The sequence below is a fragment of the Lepisosteus oculatus genome, chromosome 24, assembly GCF_040954835.1.
Source record: "Lepisosteus oculatus isolate fLepOcu1 chromosome 24, fLepOcu1.hap2, whole genome shotgun sequence".
NCBI lineage: Eukaryota > Metazoa > Chordata > Actinopteri > Semionotiformes > Lepisosteidae > Lepisosteus > Lepisosteus oculatus.
The window spans coordinates 11559435-11578044 of record NC_090719.1 but is presented as its reverse complement, the minus strand read 5'-3'; the positions used below and the strand labels follow the sequence as shown (position 1 = coordinate 11578044).

At 38.0% G+C, this 18610-nt stretch overlaps 1 protein-coding gene across 1 annotated transcript in view; it reads left to right on the top strand.

The window, feature by feature from the left end:
* pappaa (pregnancy-associated plasma protein A, pappalysin 1a) overlaps positions 1–18610 on the top strand; it is a 211018-nt gene that overhangs the window by 53758 nt on the left and 138650 nt on the right. Inside the window, exon 7 of the mRNA XM_015367158.2 lies at positions 201–699. Within this exon, the coding sequence (XP_015222644.2) occupies positions 201–699 (499 nt within the window). The remainder of the gene's footprint in view (positions 1–200; positions 700–18610) is intronic.

The following is an 18610-nucleotide window of genomic DNA, read 5'->3' as shown; positions in this document are numbered from 1 at the left end:
TCAGCGGTAATTGATGTTTTCTTAATACCCGTACTTGTATTTCGTGCTTCCTTTTGTTTTCCTGTGGTCTCTTATGTGCAGAAACCTGCATTATATGGAGTTTTTTTTGTTATCAGATGGCATTCCAGGGGCATTGTTTCAATGCTGTTTCCAGAGAACCCTTCACTGCTTGACATCGGGGTCCCCTGTGTTTCCCTTAGGCCCCCCGGATGTAGAGCAGGCTTGCGAGCCGAGCGTCCGGACCTGGAGCCCCAACTCAGGGATGGAGTCCAGCAGCGTTGGGCCTCCCTGCCCCCTTCAGGGCTGCATGCTCCAGCTGGAGTTCCTCTACCCACTGGTGCCCGACTCTATCACCTTCTGGGTGACCTTCTTCTCCTTTGAGGAGACAGCCCCGCCCGCCATCCACAACATCGTGCTCCTGACGACGAGCGGCAACAACATGTCCCTGGGGCCCAGCAGCGCCTTCTGTGACATCCCCCTGACCATCAAGCTCAACATCCAGGAGGAGGTGTACGGCGTGCAGGTCTTCACCTCCGAGCAGCACCTGGAGATCGATGCCACCCTGCTCACATCCAAGCCCGAGAGCCCGCCCTGCGGGCAGTGCCGGCCGCTGAGATACAAGCTGCTGCGCGAGCCCCCGTTCTCTCACGCATCGCAAGGAGTGATCATCTCGGACCCCAGCCGGAGATATGTGGACCGGTGAGTACCGCCCACACTCTGACACACAGCCTCCGAATAGCTGGGGTTCGTTAATTACTGTATGTTGTGCTTGTTCTGAGCGTCTTCGATTAGCAGGAAGGGGGAGAAACGAAACTCATAAAGAAATGTTTAAACTGCAAGCAGAGCCTCTTACGTTAATATGCTGAAAGATTTGTGAGATTACAAACATTTTTCTTTTCTACTTTGGGTGAAACCCCGTTGCAGCAGGAGAATTCTCAGTGCGGCCATTCTTTTTCTCCTTCATTCTTTACTTTTGTCATCTTCTCTATCAACTCTGAAGATCTAAACATCACTCTTGCCCTCTCCTGAGCAGGAAGCAGTTAATACTGCCAGGGAGCGACACACACACAAACAATCAGTATAGTATTGTTTTAATTATACTGCATACTCTCAAGCTTGGATGTGACAAGAAACAGTTGCTGGTAACAATGTGGAGTAATATTCCTGAGAGACCACATTAATCTAAGCAAAATGTTCACCAACAAGTGGTTTGCAGTTATCATATTTTCAGCCCTGTGTATTATTTGAGGTAAAAAAATAGCAACAAATGAGTTACAGATTTTGTGTTTTCATAATACATTTAGTGAAATGTTCACATTCCTTTTAAATAAGGTACTGCGTTAGTCCTTATCGTGTTGTAATTTCAGACGTAAACCCCCTCAAAAACAGTTTAGTTAAAAAAAACCTCTTTTTTAAAATACACATTTTTTCCATATTGAATAAACTGGCACGTGTACAAGTTCTGAACTGGGTCATACTGGAAATATACCCCCCCCCCCCACCCCCCAACTCCTTCAACTGCGGCAGAAAATCTTATTTTTCTTTCAGGAAGAGTTCTGTTTCTCCAATAAACTTTTTAATCTCAGTGGCATGGATCCAAGGAAAATAAATTTAAGGATGCCACAGCAGCAGACTGATCGAACTGATATGACTGTCACTTTAGGAGGCTGTAAAGTGGGAGGCTGCCAATGAGCCAGTAAGATTTTTTAAAGCTACTGTACTAATCTTTTATATGTAATCTTTTTTATTTAATTTAGAAGGCTAATTCTCTTTTATTTGATATAAACTGGTAGGAATTCGCTTTGTAACAAAGGACTGCAAAAGGAATCTGATATCTGAATATGGGTGTAATCACAACTCCTGCAACTTAAAAATCATGCGTTATTCGACCAAATTGTGTCCAACTGGGTATCGTGACTCGACAGATCATGAGAGAAAGTTAAATTAGTTAATTTCAGTCATGAGTAATGTCAAAGTAATGATTCTTTTTTAATGTATATTTCTTGTGTGGAACAATGTATCACAGAGGATTTTTTTTCTTGAGTCACTCTTAGGATCTACATACTGTATAGATAGCTGGTGGGATGTCAGACAGAGGAATTAAATAAACTGTGAAGTGTGGTAATTGACACATATAAAAAGAAACATGACCAATGACTTGTATATATATACACCTATATATATAAAACTGGAGGTTCCACCACAGTACAAAAACAACATCTGCACCTCTGAAAAAATTGGCATCAAAAGAAATAAACAATGAGTAGAGGGCTAAATTTCACCGCTGTTGGTTTAAATTTTTTTTAGAAAGCACCTGTTAATATGGCAATCTTTGCAAACTGAGCTCAAGACACACAGTCACACGCACTAAAACCGTGTGTGGAAAAATTAACAGGCTTCAGATTCCTCTCCGAATTTCAGCTGCACGTGGATGTGCTTTTGTTTTCTGAGGCTGAAATGCTAGTTAAACTTTAAAAGAGAAAAGCCACAATAATAATTACAGTTTTCCGACAAGCTGTTTAAGATGTTTCTTATTACTTTTGGAACCTTCAGCCTATTAGGAGCATGGTTGTGGCCCCAAGATCAAACATTAAAAGTGTTTATAAAAAACATTGCTCATTTTGGGATTTTTGCAGATTAGTATCCTTCCTTAATATACATTCTGTGAGTGTGGTCATGATGCAAAAATATGCAATAACCAGTTATCAAGCCTGTGCTAAATGTCCAGTAGAGTAGGTTTACTCTATTGAATGGCCCAGTATTTGCTTTAATGGACTTCACTAATCTTTAAATCTCAGTTTGAGCTTTGAATAGGCATGGCTTTATCCATCTGGGTGAAGAATCCTTTAGAGATAGTATGCCACATGTGCCATAGGTAGTCAATATGGACAAATTGATTACTAGTTGAGATGGTCATTATCAGGCTGTTAAAACTTGTAACCTTATTTATAGTATTCAGGAGACTGGGCTCAATCTTTAATATGTTCAGTATTTTAGCTCTGTTCACATTATTTGCAGAAAGCGAGATGACATAGATATGTTTTATGCCCTTCTCCTGATCAGTGCTTTTCAGTTACTTTATCCCTGACTTGCTTTGGAAGCTCCTTAGTCTACATGGATGAGCCTCTGCAAGAAATTCACTGCCTGACCAAGAAACCTCACAGAGACAGGTATTTTAATTCAGAAATAAAGGAAAACACTAGTATTGCATACAGACAGAAGCCACTCAAATAATGTTGTGGCTCGGTAAGGTAATTTTGTATACCTACAGTATTTTAATTTAGGTTTGCCATGGCAAAAATGTTTGAATACATACAGTATACAATCAGGAGTTTTCTTTCATATTGTCTACTTCCTTCTTTATTTATTTTACTTTGAACAAATATTAATTGCTACTTCAAAATGGCATGACTGCAAGATTTAAAGCAAAAAATGTGAAAACTGTGCAAGTTCTGAATACTTTTTCTTTTACAAAGCACTATATATTGGCTAAATATCTGCCATCAGAGACAAAATGAGTTTTGGAGAAAGATATAAATTCTGGAAAAACTGACATATCCCATCAAAACAGATTTCATTTTTTTCCTACAGCAGAAAATGAGTGTCCTGTGCTTATTCTAAAACGTCAGGAGTTATTTTAAAACCAGAGCTTTGTTCTTAAGGTTGAGAATATATATTTTTTTTATGTTCTCATCACCTAATAAACCAGTTAATTTGATTTTACCAATCCAATATTTAAAGATAGATTCTCAGCCTTGAGTGGAATGCTTACATTTGTTTATGAAAACGGCCACACAGCAATGATGAATGATGTGCCAGTCAAGCAATTATTAAGAAACAACAGGATCATTTAGAGCGAAAGAGAAAGGGATTGAGTGATTGCAGTGAACACAAACTATAAACTGCACCTGAGCAATACTCCTGAGGATGAATGCTAGTAATGTGATACATTGCCAAATCCCAGAAAATATGATGCCGATTTTTGATTTTGCCGATTTTGGAATGTGCCCCGAATGTGTCTGATGCAGACTTTCTCCTGTAGCTTGTTCATTCATTTTTAAGCTTCTGCTATTTTCTCTTTGAGTAGTCTAGCCAACAATTTTAAATATATGGTACTCTATAGACTAATGACAGTGCTGGCTTTGCCAGCAGTTAAAATAAAGAATCTTCATTGCTTTGTTACTTTTGAACGCAAGGCAGATTGAAGGAGCTCCAACACCACATTAATATGAACCTGCCCGGCTCCTCACAGCTGTTTTCAATACAGCTGGAGAGCTGAACAGCAGCAGTCTCTGTGTCATGAAGGACCCCGTACGTCTCTTTCAATTAGCAGTCAATATGATTTTTACTGGGAACGTTACTGTTAAGAGGTGCCAGGGTAGCCAATGTACTGTATAAAAGTCTGCATGTAGCAGGCTGGTAGTGTAAACCAGTGAAGATTATGAATTGTGCCACAGGTGCATAACATAGATAGAGAAGACCTCCAGTATTGTTCAGGTTACTGCCTTCATACATATTAAGATAGTTTCTTCATTTTCATCTTTAAAAATGTTAAATTTCTGTGAATTTGTTTTTCAGAAGTAATGATACTTTGCATAAATCAACCTTTTTCCAGTTGAACAAGCTGACATTTAACTCTATACGATACAGTGCTCACAAAGGTATAGCACCTTCAGGTATATCATATTAAAACCTTGGAACAAAAAGAACAACGAAAAAAAAAAAACTATCACCTGGCTCACATCCTTGTTGGTGGCACAGATTGGCAAACCACCGGGATCTCTGACAAAAAGGATTTGATTATTATACGATCAACGTAAACAAGGCCCGCTAGACCGTTCAGCTAACAACAGCTAAAAGTAAAATTCTAAAGACAGGCATGGTAAAGTACATGTCATTATTGCCAAAACAGCAGAAAACTATGACCTCTAATTATGGTGAAGTGTACACTGTTACTTCCCTGGCAATGGACTGCAGAAATTACTGCACATATTGACAATGGTCACCTTTACTTCCAGTCACAGGCCATGCTGTTTTATACTTACAGCATCATCGCCTGTTGACCTGCATGAAAGCCAGTATTGTACTGTTTGATTCTTCCATCTTTCTAAAACATCTCCTTAAAATTTCTTGAAGTGATGACACAGCACCTCTTTTTTCCCCATAAAGATCTACCTGGACACCTACCACACACAGGCTGCCATCCTTTAAAAGGCACTTTAATGCTGATGTGAAACAACCACCACGTTATGGGGTGAGAGAGTGTTTGTGCAGAGTCCCCACGGTGTGCCAGGGGAGCCCATCAACAACTGTTTAGAATTATGCAGTAGTTGTTGTTGTTTTTTTCTCTGTGGGTGAAGTAGTCTTACATTCCAAAAAAACATTTTATAAGATGACTTTGTTGGCCATATACAATTTCTTGTATTAGGAATTTGGCTTTTCGCATACCCCAGCTTGCTCTCCATGAGACACACAGACAGGGAGAGAAGCTTGGGGTCAGAGAGCCCACATTACAGCACTCCTGGAGCTGTTGGGGTTAGGGTTAGGATATACTATATAGGATTGGATATAATTAGGTTAAGGGCCTTGCTCAGGGGCCCGACGGAGTAGGATTCCTCTACCGGCCGCGAGATACGACCCAGCAACCTTCCAGCCACAGGCGCAGATCCTGAGCCACAGAGCCCCCACTCCACCCCTTCAAGTTTTTCTTTTGAAAGAACAAATGCCTCCCTGAAGCCATGGGTTTAACAAACAGAATTACCTAATTCATGTTTAGTTGATAAGGCTAGTTTGGGGTTTAAAAGCATCATGAGAATATTTCTAATTTTGACCCTGGCAATGCAGTGCAGACTGAAAGATTGCTTTGATTTGTTTTTAATTTGTTAAAGCATGAAAGTGAGTGAGCAGACAAAATCAGGGCTTGACCTCAAAATGTCTTACAGGACTTAATGTACTTCCATTACTTATTCCTGGCTAGCCTTGCCTTTAGAATCCCAACAATGTGGAAATAAATAATGTTATAATTTGTAAGGCATAATCATTAGGCAGTAGTTCTTTTTTTGTGGTAGAGTCTTTTTGACTCTGCATTTTGGTGGGGTTTTATTTTTCTTCATGAGCAGGGGATTACTGTATGTTTACTTCTGCATTTTTCTGAAAGGGAATACCTTCACCCCAGGTGAGAACAAACCAGAAACAGTTAAAGTAGGTAGCTGCATCAGTATGTGTAGGCTAAGTGAAGGTTTTTCCCATGCTGAAAAATAAAAAAGAAACACAACGTTTCAGCATAGAATAAACCTTTACTTCTTCCTTGACAAACCAGAAACATATAGCTAATGAAGCATGTTCTGTCAGAATTTGTGCTGTCTTTGCTTTTCAATTACCGGGTCTAACTTTGCTTCTCCAGGCTGTTTCTAAAGTCTGTGATGGTTTTATGTATCATTTCATATGAATGCTTGTAAGAGCTCTGAGTAGATTTAATGAAATTTTATAACCCACGAAGAGACTGAAAAAAGGGTTAAATTTATCCATTTAAAATTTTGCTAATGTAAAAAAGACTCTTTAAATAAAACTTCTCAGAAGAGCAGGAAGCCCGGGCACCTGACCTCTCCCTGTTGGAGATGGAGTCGGAGGCCCTTGAGTTGGGTTAATTAAAAATGTGCGGGAACGCTGAACACTACCTTGCTGACCACAGCCTTAATTAAACAAGAACAGATTTACCTTTCCTGGAAACAGAAGCAGCAAGGGTCCTCCAGACATGCTGTAGTCTCCTGTTTAAACATGTGATTATCTGCTATGCCATTTATACATTGGTATAATCTTATAATATCTAGAACGTTCATTACTGGAAAACATAAACAGACAAGTTCAATCTCAGATTGTGTTTCCAAAGGTCTGCAACATTTCCATCATCAGCTGAGCCCCCAATGTGACGTTCGTAGATTTCCTTGCAGTTTCTTTCTTATGTATTAACTTTAAACAGAAACAGACCACTTGTCATTGATTCTCGCAAAAAGAGAGCATAGATCACTTTCACAAATTTCTCATAATATTGCTGCACAGAGTTTTACTACAAGAAGAATATTCCCTTCCAGTAATACTTGAAGAAGGTCTTGCATTATTTCTACTGTCTTTAGCTCCTTCATACTTCTTGACTTATTGTCTTCTGTATTTCACCTATTATATCTATATAATTAATTTCATTGTTGAATATTTTTCTTAATCTGCTGTCTGATTGCATCAAGCTACAGTTTATGACCAACGTGACTCTCAGACCAGTGAAGACTTCCACATCCAGGAGTCAGAACTGCCCATAGGTGGTTTGGCAAAGTTAGCAATAACAACTTTACTCTGTCCTACTCTGCAAACTGATAGACAACCCTAGTCTGTTACACCTTATTTAAATGCTCAACATAGATTCTTCTTTTTATAATCTACTTTCTGGCTTTCATTTTGTCTCTATATCTAACAGTAGTAGTTGCATCTACAGAGGTCACCATCAGTTGCAACATTTCTTGGAGATCAGTCTAATCTGCGTGTATTTAAACTGCTGATCAGCATAGCTACATTCTTAACCATCAAACATCATCAAATCAAATCTGTATCTGTATTTGAGGTAGAGGGAATCATTGAGCTTCAACCAGCTACCATGACTACCTACATTTCCTTAGTTCACTTTCACATTTCTGTTGCTCATATTCGTGTTAGCAAGCTACATTCTGTTAGTGCCATGCAGGTGTTGGCCTATAAACTGTGCATGTCTTTCCGCAAATATAATTTCTTAATAATAACAAATAAATAATTTATTTCACTTCTCTTAACATGCTAGTCAAAGCTCTTTACAGGTAATGGGGACTCCCCTTCACCAATGTGTAGCTCCCACCTGGATGATGCAACAGCAGCCTAAGTTTGCCAGTATACTTACCACACACCAGCTATCAGTGGGGAGGATAAACAGAGTTATGAAGCCAATGCACAGATTGGGACTATTTGGAGGCTATAATTGGTAATGGCCAGGGGGGATTTAGCTAGGACCAGAGGTAACACCCCTACTCTTTTCGAGAAATGGTCTGGGATTTTTAATTACCATGGAGAGTCAAGCCCTTGGTTTTACGTCTCATCCGAAGGACAACACCTTTTTTTTTAAAGTAAAGAGTCCCCAACCCCAACCTAAACTGGGGCATTAAGACCCACTTAGACAGCAGAGTGAACTCTTCCAGCAGCAACCTTAGCTTTCTCAGGTCTCCCATCCAGGTACTGGCCAGGCTCACACCTGCTGAGCTTAGCTTCAACATTAGCTTCTTCATTTTCTCTCCTTCATTTCTCAGGTGGACAGTATGGCTGATTAATTGTTTTAATGTTCTGGATTTGTCCTCTATTCCTTGGTTAATTGATAGTTATATCATGATTGTCTTATATTGAAGTAAGATTCCCATTTTAAAGCTTTTATTCTTTTAACCTTTTGACGTTCTGTTTCATGCGTGTTTACTTTAGTATCAGCACAGTCATAAGGCAATACATCTGATACTTATTATAAAACCAGTCAAAGAAATACATTCTTCCATTACCCTATTTTGTTTAGTTAAGGATTTACTTTTTCACCTGCTGTAACAGGACCAAGTAGACCCAAACATTTAAAATTTTCTTGTTCTGTTTGTGTCAGATTTGCCGTTCTTGCTTTGTGTATATATCCCTGTGGGAGTTCATTCAATAATCCTTCATTTTCTTATTGGCACTGGTTCAGTCTTTGTGTACTTAAGGAAAATATGTATTAAATTTGGTTGCTTCTGACTAGAATGGGAAATACTTCCACAAAATAATGATAAATGTTTGATGATTTGATGGAAAAAAAATTGATGTCTTCTTGAAATAGTGAGATAGTACTTAGTATGTCTAACTGAATTCTTCACACACTGGTTTGCAGAGCTCAGTAGGACAAACCTGGCTCTGCGTGCACTCTGTTCCCAATGAGTAGCATGAAAAACAGCGACAGTGTATTAACTTTAAACACAGGTTTCAGAAATGAGGAAATGCATAATCTGATCTCCATTGCAAAAACAGGAGCTTAAGTGTGTGATAGATGGCCTGTATGCTCTCTTGTCAGAAGAGATGAAGTGCTTCAGAACACTTTGCAGAGCTAGGTCATGTGGTTGGAATGACTGTTCTGAAGATGTGAAGAAGGCATAAAGAGAACACGGATTGTAGGATATCTGCAACAAATCATTGCCACTCCATTTGGTACAGTTGGCTTAATAGGACAAAATGACTTGGCTCAGTTTGAGAGCAGACAGAAGTGAGCTGTATATGATGTAGGTCTGACTGTTATAACATTAGTGTTCAGCTATTGTCAATCATCAATTTATCAAACCCAAGAACAGTTGCTGGTCTTTTTCTCAATACACATACCTTAGATTTCCATAACTGGTTGTATACATTTTCTCTTACAGTATCAATACACATTTATATATATATATATTAATATTTAGTATCTTGTGGCATGTAAATCCTGTTCTTTGTAGGATTCACATATATCTCTTAGTCCATCATTACATGCACAAAATAATCATGTTTTGAATACTGACCAACTTATATTCATAAACTTTTATTTGTACAATGTTTTGTACCATTAAACAGCATATGGTATCATCTGAAATCGACTTTGGAATATATACATAAATGCACAGAATGTAACAGAGCTTCCAGTTCTGATGGAAGGGAGAGGGGTATATTTTCTTAAGACTTGTCTGGTATCTGGTATATCTGGTATCTATGAAAGTGATAAATGATGTCATGACATTTTTCAATCTGATAAGCACCTTCTTTCCTGAGAATCCCACATATTTGGTCAGGAAGTACTTAAAGGCTCCATAGGAAATGCATTGAAATTAAAACACACAATTTTCTACCTTGCTCTTTAGACTTTTTTTCATTTGTGTACTAATTGTCTGTTTCAAAACACCTGTATCAAGGCCCATTGACAATTGGCAAAATAAATATCAGCACAGCTGTTACAGCCTTCAAGAACAGCTTTTGGAAGAGCTCACAAAGTACTGAAGCAAGCTGAAGTGAACACTTTCACATCTAATTGGGCACTGAGTGGGTACACCGTATAAAATCCCATCTGACATCATCCCGTGCTGTGTTAGTGGTTGGAGGCGAAAAGCTAAGACCAACTAAAATTGTTTCCATCTTAGAAAAAGGACATGAAGTTCCAATGGGAAATGTTTTGGTTGGCTTAAAAAAAATGCTTTTTGTTTAAAAGCAAAATCGGTGACATGCAGCACTCACTTTGAAAGTACAGGCTGCCACAGAATATCTCTTTATACAGTATATAGATGCACACACAAAGCTATTGGTACTTTTAACTGTTGCAGCTAGAGGACGTAAACAGAGAGATTTTCTCTATTTTTTTCATCTGGAATTTACTAAAATATTGATGGATTTTGTGAAAACCTTGTTTTCACTGTCTTATTTTAAGATCCGTTTACATGTGATTGTTGGAGATGTATTGATCTATGAATTAAATTAATAGTGATCTTTGACCAATGTAGACTTCAGCCTCGCGCTCCAACTACTGTATATGGGTGTCTAGATCCACCACCACAAAAAAATGGTATAGAATGAAATTCTAGATTCTATTCTTTAAAGGAGTACCACAAGAGTCTGTTTTAGTGCCACTACTATTCAAGGTTAATTATCAATTATACAGATTCTTACACGTACACTCAATAAACTAGTGACATAAGCATTTGATCTCAAAAGAGGAGGATTAGCACACATTGGCTAAAAATCCAAAGAGACACAAATTCAACACTGGGCAAGAATTGCATAGTATTGCATACATGTCATAAAAATCTGCACTGTACCTTTAAGTTGGCAAAACACTGAGCTTGAAGAAATCTTTATAAACAGCACGGAAGCTATTAGAAAGGCAAACAATGTTAGCAGATATAATTGAACAGAATTTGAATCTACAGCAAGATATATTTTCTTAAAATTGAGCTATCCACTAGTGGAGCACTGAGCCTGTTACAAAAGCTGCCATCACCCCCTTCAAACCTTGAAACCTGTACTGTGTAGAACCCAAGGTCTTCTTCTGAATCAATCAACTAAGAGGAAGTGCATTAAAAACTGCAAACAGGGGGCACTTTTTTAGCGAAAGGGTCTGGATTAAGCTGCCCAATCATGTTGTTGAAGCTAATGGAATCCCTGGATCAGTTAGCTAATACCTATACTTGTTAATATCAGCCTGTTAAGTACAAGAGGCAATTGGCCTCCTCTCATTTCTGACTCTTGTTCTTAAATATGGAACATAGACAGAATTTCGAATTCTCTCTGTGCTATATTTGAGGAGATGTTAAATGTGTTTTCTAATTAGAACTATTGCCTATGCTCTCGTGATATTGAACAGCTAGTTCAAGATAAGTGACCTGAGTTTAAATGCATTCTGTTCTTTGTTATTTAACAGATATAATTTATTTCATTTTGTGTGTTATTCACATCAAAAATAAATATACATTTCATTTACTTTTCTTACAGCTATGGAATACCGAGATACTGTAGCTGTAAGATCTACACCTTATAATTTAGAAGAGCAGTCATTCCCCTCTTAAACTTCAATACTTATTGTTTTGTTACAAGGAATTGACAGGTAGTATTGATGGACATCTCTACATTGTGAGAGCCGTTGCCTTTGTATCTAATGCTGACCATTTTACTGTAGAATAACTTTTTTTGTAGGTTGTCTTTTTTTCTATTTTTATTATTGCTACTGCCTGTGGCACTATATGGAAGTAGCCAACTTAAGGCTCCCAATGCACTCTAATAATATGGACATTCATGACAGATCCGATCTTGTACAGGAACCACTAAATAATTGTGCGTTACAGAGTCCTGTTAAAATCAACTTGATGTCTATGCAAAGGTTGCACTGTTATCCAGCTGAAAGATGACAAGGTGTTCATCCATCTGATTTCATGGATGGTTCAGGTTCATCCCTGACCTCCAATTCAGGGTTGCAGGGTAGATGGAGCCTATGCTAGCAAGCAGTGGACACACGGCAGGGTACACCTTGGATGGGATGCCAGTCTATCACAGGGCACCCCAGGTCTGGAATTGAACCCAGGGCCCCAGAGTATTTAAACGTTTCACTAAGACATTTTCACTATAATAATAAAACAGTACAAACAACACCCTGTTGAATTCAGATGTGGATCTGTTAATGCATTTTCTGCAACAGCTTAATTGATATGAAATGTTAGGAAAACCAGGCACTTACTTCTCCTTCCTGTTCAAACAAGACATCTCAATCTGCTCTTAAAGATTCCTGGTTTACCCACATGAGGAATATTTACATACTACCAGTAATGCAATCTAGGACTTTTTATTAAACGCGTATTACAGAGCCAAACGTGCCAGCCCAGGGTACATGTCAGAGGTTTAGGAGCTAACAACGTGTGGCAGCACTTCTGAATTGAGCAACCCATCCCCTGAAAAAGTGTCAAAATGCCAGATGAAAAAGCTGCATAAACGATTTGGAAGGTTTGTGTAAGAGTGTCTTGTTTCAAGAATCAGTTATCTTGAGTAGCTCACTGAGACCACAGGACTGTGCTCCACGTGTCACAGTCAATCAGTGTTACATCTGCTTAGTTATTCCTTCTGTGCTACACCATGATTATGAGCAATGCGACTGTTTACTTTTTTCATATTTTTCCTTTTGGTGAGATGAAGTGTCCCTTGGTATGTTCTGTTGGAGGCAGAGATGTTATTTAGCTACACCTACCAGTTAATTATTCCATATAATTCCCTGGTTTTGGAGAGATCAAGCTCAATTAGTTTAAGAGCAAATGTCTTTGTTTCTGCCTGCTATGGTGTACTTTACCACACAGAGACAAATGCCATTTCTGGAGAAGGATTGTGCAGGGTTGCTGTTAAGTGCCAAACCCACAACTGTCTCACGTGACAATATGAGCCCAACTTGCTCACCTTGTAGCTCAACAAAGGAATATGTTAGATGATCTGCAGTATTACAAGCGTTGTTGTATTTAATCATCATTTAATCTATAGATTGTTCTGAATGAAACATAACCAAGTCCCTTTACAATTTTCTCCACTTCAGAAATTCAGAATTGTTTACTGTACTTAATGCTTCAGCCTGTATTTTATCGTGCTTCCTGGCAAAATAATACATTGAAATTATGTTAATGTATGATCTCAGAAAACATGATGAAAATTTTTTTTTTTTAAAGTTAGGATGAGAGAGTATAATGCATACAGTATTTGCAGGTACAGGATCATTTTTTCCTCCTTTTTATGTTTATATTACAGTAATACATGCTTTGGAAATGTCAAAAAAGAAAAAAACACAAAGGATAATAGACTGAGGATATAGAAGTAGGTGACATTTTCAAGTCATTTCTATACAGGTGCATAGTTCACATGGCCAAATCAAAACAGTCTTGACTTGGAAATGTCACCTGCCAGCTACCTTGTTTTAAGTTCTTTGTAAAGATAAAAAGAAATCGGGGAAAAATGGCTTATATGGGAGCAGATAAGTCTGAAGATCAAGGTCATTGAGTATTGAGACGTCATACTGTAGATAGTTTAGATACTTGTGAGCACCCGACAACAAAGAAACTGATGGGTGACAGGATGGATAGCTGCTCTGTCTGTCTGGATAGCTGCTCTGAAACCGAATATTTTAATTAGTCTTTTAATCGGATCAAAATATTTTTACATATGGTCAGAAGACTGGAGTTTTCCAAGCATCAGCGTGCCTGTAGACCCATACAGAAGAACTACTGCAGGAGGCTAGGGTTTCTGCTGTGCATGTAGAAATGGTTTTGCAACCAGAAAAGCAGTAAAACCCAACTGTGTGGCCCTTTGTGGTTGAAAAATATTCCAGTGGTTTCAAATGAGATCATTCTGGGACAAGGTTGTAAGCCCAGTCCACGAACTTGCATGAGGACTGCAATATGCGTGATTTTACCCCCTTTGTTGTGGAGGTCAATAAAACACTAAGAATGGCACCCTTAAAAGAACCCATGGAATAAAAAAAACAAGTCTAAAATAAATGAACAAACAAAATCCCATATTTGAGGAAGAGTTACAAAGGCTTCAGTTTTATAAATCCCTAAAATAAAATGGATATCGCTCTGTTTTATGTTGTCTTTTGAGATGTTCTAGTCACAATTCAGCCAAAAAGATAGTGATCTGTGGGGAAAATACATTTTTTAAAAAACCCCAAGTAAAATAAGGCATTTATATATAATATATCTGGTACGATTCTTGCTATGACACGCCTATCTCCTCATCATACAATGCACAAAAATTAGCCAAAGGCCTATTATCTGTGTCAGACTAAACAGCCTTTTATTAATGCTAACTAAAGGATTAAGCCATATTAATTTATCAAAAGTCACTACCCCTGAGGTAGTCCCATCTGTTTTCAATCATATGATTCCCTGTTGGAGAGAGAAACAAACGTATTTGGTTTGGCTGATGCGTTTTTGATATATAATGAATAATAGGAAACATTCTGTTGTCACTCTGCTCTTTCTTGTGCTTTTATATGTATTTGTGTGTTGGACTAGAACCACGGTAGTTCATTGGGTAACAGTTTTGTGAAATCCAACATTTCAGGTTTAACGTGTTTTCAAGGGAAGTGTGAGAGATAACAGAAAAATATTTAAGGACAGTTCTAATTTAATCACTTTGAGAAAAATACACCCAGCATCTCTGTGTATTTTGCTCCCATGTGCATGAAATAAAAACGTTTTAACTTCTGAGATGGACTCCTTGTTAGTTGACAAAAGTCCTGGAGTGATTTACAGTATAGTGCTGACACATACTATAGTGCACAACTTAATAATTTCTGACACATTTCAAGTGCTGGGATAATTATGGGCAAAAATAAAATGATCCACTTAAATTGGTCAAGGAAAGTTCAGTTAACCACCATTTCTTCAGTTTAGGGTCAGTTTCTTCAGTTTATTTGTTTTGAATATATCACACAGATATGTAAAATGAAAATGTCTGTGCTGATGGATGCTACAGTTCCAGTCTGAGGGGCTGGTACTGTGGGAGGTGGACAAATAGAGATGAGCTGTTTGAAAGAGGATCTGCAGGCATTTGCAAAGAACATTCTTCAACCATTTGCTAACAGTCGTAGTAGAAATCCACTCATGTCCTGCATATCTGTAGCATACCAGTGAGTGCTGTAAATAACTGGAACAGGACCATAGAATGGAATTCATACAGTGAATGTGATGCCAAGTTATTGGTCAGAAGCTCAATAACCTTTTTTCATTACCGTATTCTAGGACATTTCCTCACCCAGGCGCCAGTTATCTGTACAGCTTTCTGGTGAAACTTAAGCTTGTATGATAAAAAATGGAGATCGAGTTTAAACATGACTGTGACATCCCTTTGTGCCATCAATTACATGCAATATCAAATAGATGAGATGCAAGGATTTCCATCTCTTTCCTTCATGTGTCACAGAAAGACTCTGCCAAGGATGTGTCCCTTACCTTGATCTTGCCTTAGTTCCTGAGATGTTAAGTGTCCTTTGACGAGTCTCTATCTACTGCTCAGGGAGCGAATTTTGTAATTCAGACTTCTTTGCATCTCGTAGTCAGTTCTGAGGGATAGCACATTTCCTTTTATTGTTTTGGTGGTATTTACTCTCTATTTGATAGGTTTTAACAGTTGCTGTTAAAGAAGCCGCAACACGGTTTTACTGGTTGGATCAAAAAGCGTTTGAAATTGAGGAGAGGCTGTTAAACCGCGGTTGTGCGAGTCCTGTCAAGTTAAGATGCTCAGCAGTTGCTGGGGTGGCACAGCTACTTACTGTAAGTCAGTTGGAACCAATCTGTGAATGAGATGTATATTATTCAGATAATGTAGCTGGCCTGCTCATGTGCTACTGACAGAAAAGGTTTACAGACGAGACGCAAATTGTGATTTTAATGGTGCCGTCGCAGTCTTTTCCTAGAGTAAGACAGTCCTTTTTTTGGTATCTTTTCATTTTCTTTTTTTAATCTAGTTTGGCATCTTATAGTGCGCAAGCACAAATACTTTAGCAAAACTAAATAAAATGAACCCCGTGTAAAAAAGCTCTATCCTAAGAGAATGCTGTTGTATTTAATTTATTTACTCAGTCATTCATCCAAATCCAGTGTTTTATAAATCCAAGTATGTTTTGGCATAACCTTTTGGCCAGCCATTCTATATGTAATCATCATGTCATATCAAAAACGCGTTTGAAATATGCAGCACTTATAGGCCTCGAGTGTACAGTAAGATAGATTCAAAATGCGGTGTTCAAGAAAGAAACAGATTTGGAACATGCAGAGGAACACTATTTTCATCAAATCATTGTTGAGCAAAATGTAAAATAGCATTAAAATTGTCATATAAAGGTGCTATCATGAGGTAGAGATGTGTACTTACCACAGTGCTGTCTTGTAGGACTCTTTCATGGCTAAATAAGTCATTTCATTTTTGTTTAAATCAATGTTGCTATATATTTTTTCAAAAACAGAAATGCTACAGTGACAGCATTGTTCTGTTCGCTGCATTAATTACAACACAACAAGAACAGGAAAAGTATTAATGATAATAGTGTCATATTCTCCTTTTATGTTTCCCTATAATGTTGCCCATTATTAACATCTGACATCTTTTCATCTCTCTTTCTCTGCTATTCTCGCCTATGATGATACCATTGAAGATTTCCATCCCATGAGCTGCTTTTCCAAGTCTATCTTTTTTTATATACAGCAAAGCAAAAAATCTCTTCGCAGGATGATGTTTGATTGAAACCAGGAGTTCCTGTGCCTCTGACTGTCATCGAGTTCACATACTGTCTGGGTCATACAGTCTCGTTATAATTCTCAATCGTCCGCTCAGGGTATTTTGTTCATTCTGGTCACTCTTTTTTGCACTTTCCCAGATCGTCCATGGCAAAAATAGTTTTTATTTGATTAAACAGCATCAAATGTTTAATGGTGTCCTAGTCCTTGCACCAATGTAACTTGGTTTCTTTTTTCATACTGAAAAGGAAATCTAGTCCTAAGGTGGACTCCATTTATGGGAATTAGTCTGCTTAACATATCAGATATAAAGGTAATGGGCAAGCTATACAGATTGTGCAGATTCTTTTACTTCCTAAGGGAAAGAGTGGTTCCTGACTTTTGGGTCCATCAGTCGATCGCAAACTGTTCCCCTCCTATCAGGCCTAAAACATAAAAGATCTATATTCTGAACGGTTAAGTGCTTAAATCCCAGTCAGTTCCTGTGGGGATTTAAGCGCATGTTGGTAGTCCTTGGTGGTAGAGTTTCCTGAGGCATTATATGAAGTGAGAAAGAGAGAAAAAAGAAAGACATTTTCATTTGGAGAGCTTCCCAGTTTGAGATATTCCTTTAGGTCTGTTATTGGTCTTGATTAGGGGACCTGAATTGATATCTACATGGAATTTTGCTCCGGTGAGGAAGAGTCCTAATAGTGGATCTGAGCCATGTACACCATAATTTAAAAGTTTAGCAAGTTTCTATAGTATGACAGACATGGGTATATAGCATTATACAACACTGACTCAATTATATTCAAGGCAATGTGCTAAGTCAAAATGAATACTTTTTGGTACTTTTTCTTGAAATCATCATAAAATTATTTTGTGAAACCAATATTAGTTCAAAATGCTTTGTCCTGTGTTACGCTAATCAGTCATCTCCAGTGTTTCATAAGCTTATTTTTTTAACAATCAACTGTAAACTGACATCCTTCCAATATGGTTTTTCCAGGTAAAAAAATTGATTGGTTTGGCAGTTTTTGAAAACTGTAAAGGGTACCGTAGTCTCTTTTTCAGAATTTATGGGAAAAAGAAATAATTATTTCTACCTTAGGAAGCAAAGGCATGCAATACTTCCCTAGTTTTAATACTCAAACCCCCTTTTCATAGTCAGATGGTAAAAATACACTTTCCAGTTGTAAATCTTAAAACACGTTTTCAAGGCCTGGCTTAATGTTTTGTGTTTTTATTGGAACAGTGCAACAACTGTGTTTTTAAATGTGTGCCTGGACAAACAGAAACAAATTGATGTACTTTAAAACGTGGTGTTTAGCATTCATTTTGGGGACTAATTTTATTTATGTTGCCACTTATTAAATGTTATTGCTTCCTTGTGCAAGATCCAGAAACAAGTAATAAGTTACTGGTGGATGTTGCACCTCACTATAACTCTATGAACCCAGAGTATTCATGCAGCCTTCTCCAGGAGGAAAAAGGTCTTGCAGAAGCAGGTTTTTGTGAATGGTGTCACAAAAGGGTCCCATTCGTTGTTCAGACAGAAAAGGTTGTAAGGCCCACAATAATCAACAAGATGATATAGACGGATAACGTAATTAAGAAAAAGACCTAGGAACAATTTGACAAAACTGTAGCCACAAGTGGAAAGAGCTTGGAGGTCTCCAGCTGAGATGAAATATATAACTTTAAGACAATCTGGGCACCATTTCTGACTCCTCCAATTTAGGTTTGCTTCAGATTCTCTGTTAACTGGTCAGAAGGATCAACCTTGATGCGAATTTCTTTCAGATGATAAATAAAAG